Source organism: Mus caroli, chromosome 17 (assembly GCF_900094665.2).
Source record: "Mus caroli chromosome 17, CAROLI_EIJ_v1.1, whole genome shotgun sequence".
In the NCBI taxonomy this organism is placed as follows: Eukaryota; Metazoa; Chordata; class Mammalia; order Rodentia; family Muridae; genus Mus; species Mus caroli.
In genome coordinates this window covers 16,801,997-16,806,623 of record NC_034586.1, presented here as the reverse complement: position 1 = coordinate 16,806,623, position 4,627 = coordinate 16,801,997, and the positions used below count along the sequence as shown (strand labels likewise).

Here is a 4,627-nt window from a genome sequence, read left to right as displayed (position 1 = left end):
TTGCAAGACAGTGAGCTTTAGATATTCACCTGTTGCTAATTCTGAAATCTTATGCTTTGTGGTTCTCACACTCCCAAATTTTTCACATGTGCCAGGGATTGAAAAGTATTTTCTCATGTTTTTATGGAACCCTTTTATGCATGGTTCAGTTTTGCTATTATCACGATCAATACCTCTTTAATTGAAAACTTTGGTTCCGTTACTATGCATTATTATGTGTATTGATGCATTCCTACAGTCAGCAGCGTCAATATAATATTTTACCTGAGGCCCCCCAGAAGTCATGCTTGAGGCAGAAGATGCTATATTCCTGTACAGTATCTATGTGTACACCTTTGTCTTTTTTGTGAGATTTTTTAAAATAGAGATTGTCTATCATGTACAAAAACATTGTGTTAGATTTATAGATCTTCAATTTACACCACAGTTTCCCAGAAAAGGAAAACATCAGGAAATGATCACAATGTAAAGGTACACAGTAAAGTCAGGCCAGTATATTTTTCTTCTTGTTTTCAATGTATGTTTTTGATGAGCTGAATTATGAAATTAGAGAAATGCAATAATAAATAAGAAACAAACATTGTAAAAAGAACTAGTACAGCAAAACTGTCATCATTTGGTCAGCTTTCTAGATCTGTCCACTGTTTTATGAAATACGATCCTTGCCAGCTGTTCCTATCCAAAATGCTCTGACTATATTCACTTGTACATTAATTTTGAGAATATAGCTATGCCCCTAAATTGTTGTGGATTTGGTGTAATGCTGCTTTCATTATTTTAATTTGGTTCCCCCAACTTACAGGAGTCCCCACAGGATGGAGCACAAGATGCTGAGTGATTCAGTTCCCAGTTGATTTTGATTGGTAAATAAAGTTGCCAGTGGCCAATGGTAGGGCAGGAAGACAGAGGTGTTACTTTGGGATTCCCATGTAAGAGATTGAGGTAGAACAGGTAGTGGACAGCTGTTGTGTGGTGAAAGAGAGTAGATGCTATGCCTGAGAGGTGCCTAGAAGAGAATGTGGGTGCAGGGACAATCAGTCTAAGTGAGCTGCAGTTCTCGATCCTGGGCAGCGACAATGGAATATGGGTTTTAGTTAAGTGATGTGTTGGGGTTATTGGAAAGTACATCAGACATGTTGAGGTTAGGAAGTGGCTCAGCCCTTGAGTTGTTTAAAGCATATTGAATATAAAGGCTGTGTTTGTGTCTTTCTTTCAGGAACCCAGAGCATTAGGGTGGGTATCAAGGAGTGCTGGTATCAGGATGATTTGAGTAGACACTTTTGGCTTCAGCAACAGTAAATAGAAAAGTAAAACAATGAATTTGAAATTGGAGATAATAAGTTAATAACACAAATACAAATCACAAGAAACTATGAATGAAGTAGCTTCTATTAAATCACTTCATTGCTGTTGCACTTTGTAGTGTTTTGAAATGCAAAATTTGTATGTATTTTCTTTTTTATCCCTTGCAATTTGCATGTGTCACAAATAATCTTCTAGAAATGACTTGATGCAAAATAGTCATGTGCATTTGCCCACTTCCAGAGGTATGTGTTCATCTGATGATACAAAGTTTCTCCATATAAACCATTTTTTCCATGAAATGAGACAGTTTACAATATGTTTGTAATTTGCTAGGCTTGATTGAATATAAAAGTAAGGGTTGTTCAGAAGCTTTCTATTTATATATTGGTAAGAGTATAGTGTACAGTCCTTGTTGAGAAATCTTGATTCATAACTCATGAACGGTAAGACACTCACAGTTGGAAACATCTCACAGATGATTGCCAATCTATTCGCCATGAACCAGCAGAGATTATTCATGGGAGTAAATAAAAGGATGCAGGTGCACGTATTAGATCAGAGAACTTCTTTCTTTGGTGCCCTCTAGTTTTCACTGCAAACACATTTACTTTGTAAATAGACTGCTAAGTTGTTGTTGTTGTTGTTATTATTATTATTATTATTATTATTATTATTATTATCATCATCATCATCCCAATAGGAGTGTTTTTTCTTTCATAGTTCTTTCCCACTGTCCATCCATAACATGTCTATGCTTTTAATGAATTCAACACACTACTTGACTTGCTCAAATATGAACAAGTCAGTGTAAAATAAGTGGGTGATCATAAGGATATAGATGATGTTAGTCCTTTAAATCTGGGAGTAGAAGAAGGCATTTAAAAATGTGTAGCACAATTTGTAGTCATGGGTTTCCTGTGTCTCTGTTAACACATCCACAGCTAAACTATCAATTAGCATTTAGGTCTCTTGCAATTACATATAGTTTTAATATGTCTCACCATTACTTTTATGACATGGGTATGGGATACTTCAGAAATAAATGAATGTAGTTAATTTATATGAGTATTAGTTGGAATATAGATTGACATAGTTGTGTCAAGCATTATAGTATGGAATTAGTACATGTGATACAGGGTTTTAATGAAAGGTGCCAAGTGTTCTGTGCACTCTACACCACCAGAATCATTGCATCAAATTTTGGGAATGCTCATGTATAGGGGATGACAGATCACTAATATTTTTGACTGCACACTCTTGTCAAGTTGCTCTCTTAGTTGAGACTTTTGATTCTATGATTAATCTTCAGTGTTATCGGCTATGTCATGAATGTGATGTAACAAGAAATAGAAATACCAGGAGAGTTGAAATATATCTTAGAGTGTGAGGGATGACAACTTGAGGGAATCAATGAAAGGTTTCAGTACCAAGATGAAAACTACTCTTTTGTAATATATTGAACTGTAAAATTTCTTTTAAAGAAAGGATAAAATTACTACTGACAGATTCAGTGTACTGACTGTGAGCATTATTCTGCCATTTATTTTATGTATAAGATGATATTTTTATTTTAATTAGAATATATCTCTCTTCTTTCTTCCTTCAATCCATTCAATGTCCCACTGACTCACTCCATCTCAAATTCATCATCTCATTTCATTATTACTACACTCTTTCCATGTACATTTGCATAAAAGTATAAAAATAAAACCTAGTAAGCCAATTTTGTATTACCAGCATGTTGGTAATTTCAAGTTTTAGAAATTTGTATTATAAAACCAATTAAGTGCTTTTTCTTTGGGAAATCTAAATTCTCATTCTTTCTCTGTTAATTGTTTTGAAGAAACTATAGAAAAACAAGGCAGAGCTATTATAACAAGAATGTATTAAGAAAAAAAACAAAATCTATGAATGACAGATATTTTTTAAAGAAAAGAATATCTACTGAATAGACATTAACAGAACAATTGGGAAAATTATTACTATATGTGTGAACCAAAATGTATTCATATTCATTTATATATAGAAAGTGTTTATTTAGCTACCACTAAAACATATTTGAAAACCCATATGTCACTTCCCAACTCTGATACTTTATACTGAAAAATACACATATTGATTTTATCAACCTTTCCCTCCAGAAAATACTGCATAAGCCTGAATAATTCCCAAAGAAAGTAAAAGAAATTATCTCATAGATTTGAAGTTGTAGGAGTATGTTAATAAATCTGCATAGATACAGTGAGGACAGCAGAGCAGATGTGATCAAAGTTAGTGGGAACATGGTTCATGAGATCTCACTTGGAAAGATATGTAGTTAGATAGAACTGGAACATGTAATGTTTCCTCCAGGATAACATGCCAGATGGCACCAAGTGTCCAATATATGGTTTCTGGGGAGACACTGAGAAAGTTCCCATATCACAGAGCATGTTGATTAAGAAAGCGAAGAACTTTGTACTAATGTGTTCAGTGCCTGGGGATTCCAGAAGAGGACATGGCACCCTGGAATCTAGAGTTATATGCAGAGGTTAGCTAATGTGTGGANGTGTTTGCACTTCAACTCTTGGCTCTATGAGAGGAGTTCACATTCCTAACTGCTGATCCATCTTCCCAGCACTGAAGAGATCAGTGTCCATGTTGATTCTTTCATAAGCATAGAGGAGAATTCCATCAGCAATATGTAGAATATAGAAATACATTATATGAAGCATGAGAAATTGTAAAAGTCAAATATAAATTATACACTGAAATTATTTTATTTGGNAAGTGAAATCGTTTAAAATGATCTGAACATTAAGGTCAAACTTACCTCCATGTTTTTATTTGATACAGGAGGGAATCCAGATGGCAAGTTTGGGCTTCATTATTTTACATTCTATTTGGAAAACATATGCAGATCTATATCAAATGTAGAAAATTTATTGGAGCCATGAGTGGGCCTCTTGTATATTGAAATGTGTTATACATATATGTCTGCATTTAAAGTATGAGTATAACAAAGGAAGGAAGATACAATATCACACATTCACAAGGGGAACAGTAATGCAGGGTGTAATTTTACATTCCATTTAAAAAAAGTTGTAGGACATATAATGCAACAATGCAAGGAAACAAAATATAAGCATAGATTTCCACTAAATGGTTATGTTGCTTATTTCTGGGTGTGTCACACAAAAAACCAAAGAGCACAACACAAAGGGCATAATGGGCATGAAACCTAAAATATACCTAGTTTTTCATTCGTCTTCCTAATTTGAGTTATACTTGCTCACACAAGGTATGACAAATTGCATTTCTCTCTCTCTCTCTCTCTCTCTCT

At 34.2% G+C, this 4,627-nt stretch overlaps 1 protein-coding gene across 1 annotated transcript in view; it reads right to left on the bottom strand.

Annotated features, from left to right (window-relative positions):
- Positions 1–2,712: 2,712 nt before the first annotated feature.
- LOC110283945 (vomeronasal type-1 receptor 4-like) overlaps positions 2,713–4,627 on the bottom strand; it is a 3,210-nt gene continuing 1,295 nt past the window's right edge. The window contains exon 2 of the mRNA XM_021149500.1: positions 2,713–2,806. Within this exon, the coding sequence (XP_021005159.1) occupies positions 2,713–2,806 (94 nt within the window). The remainder of the gene's footprint in view (positions 2,807–4,627) is intronic.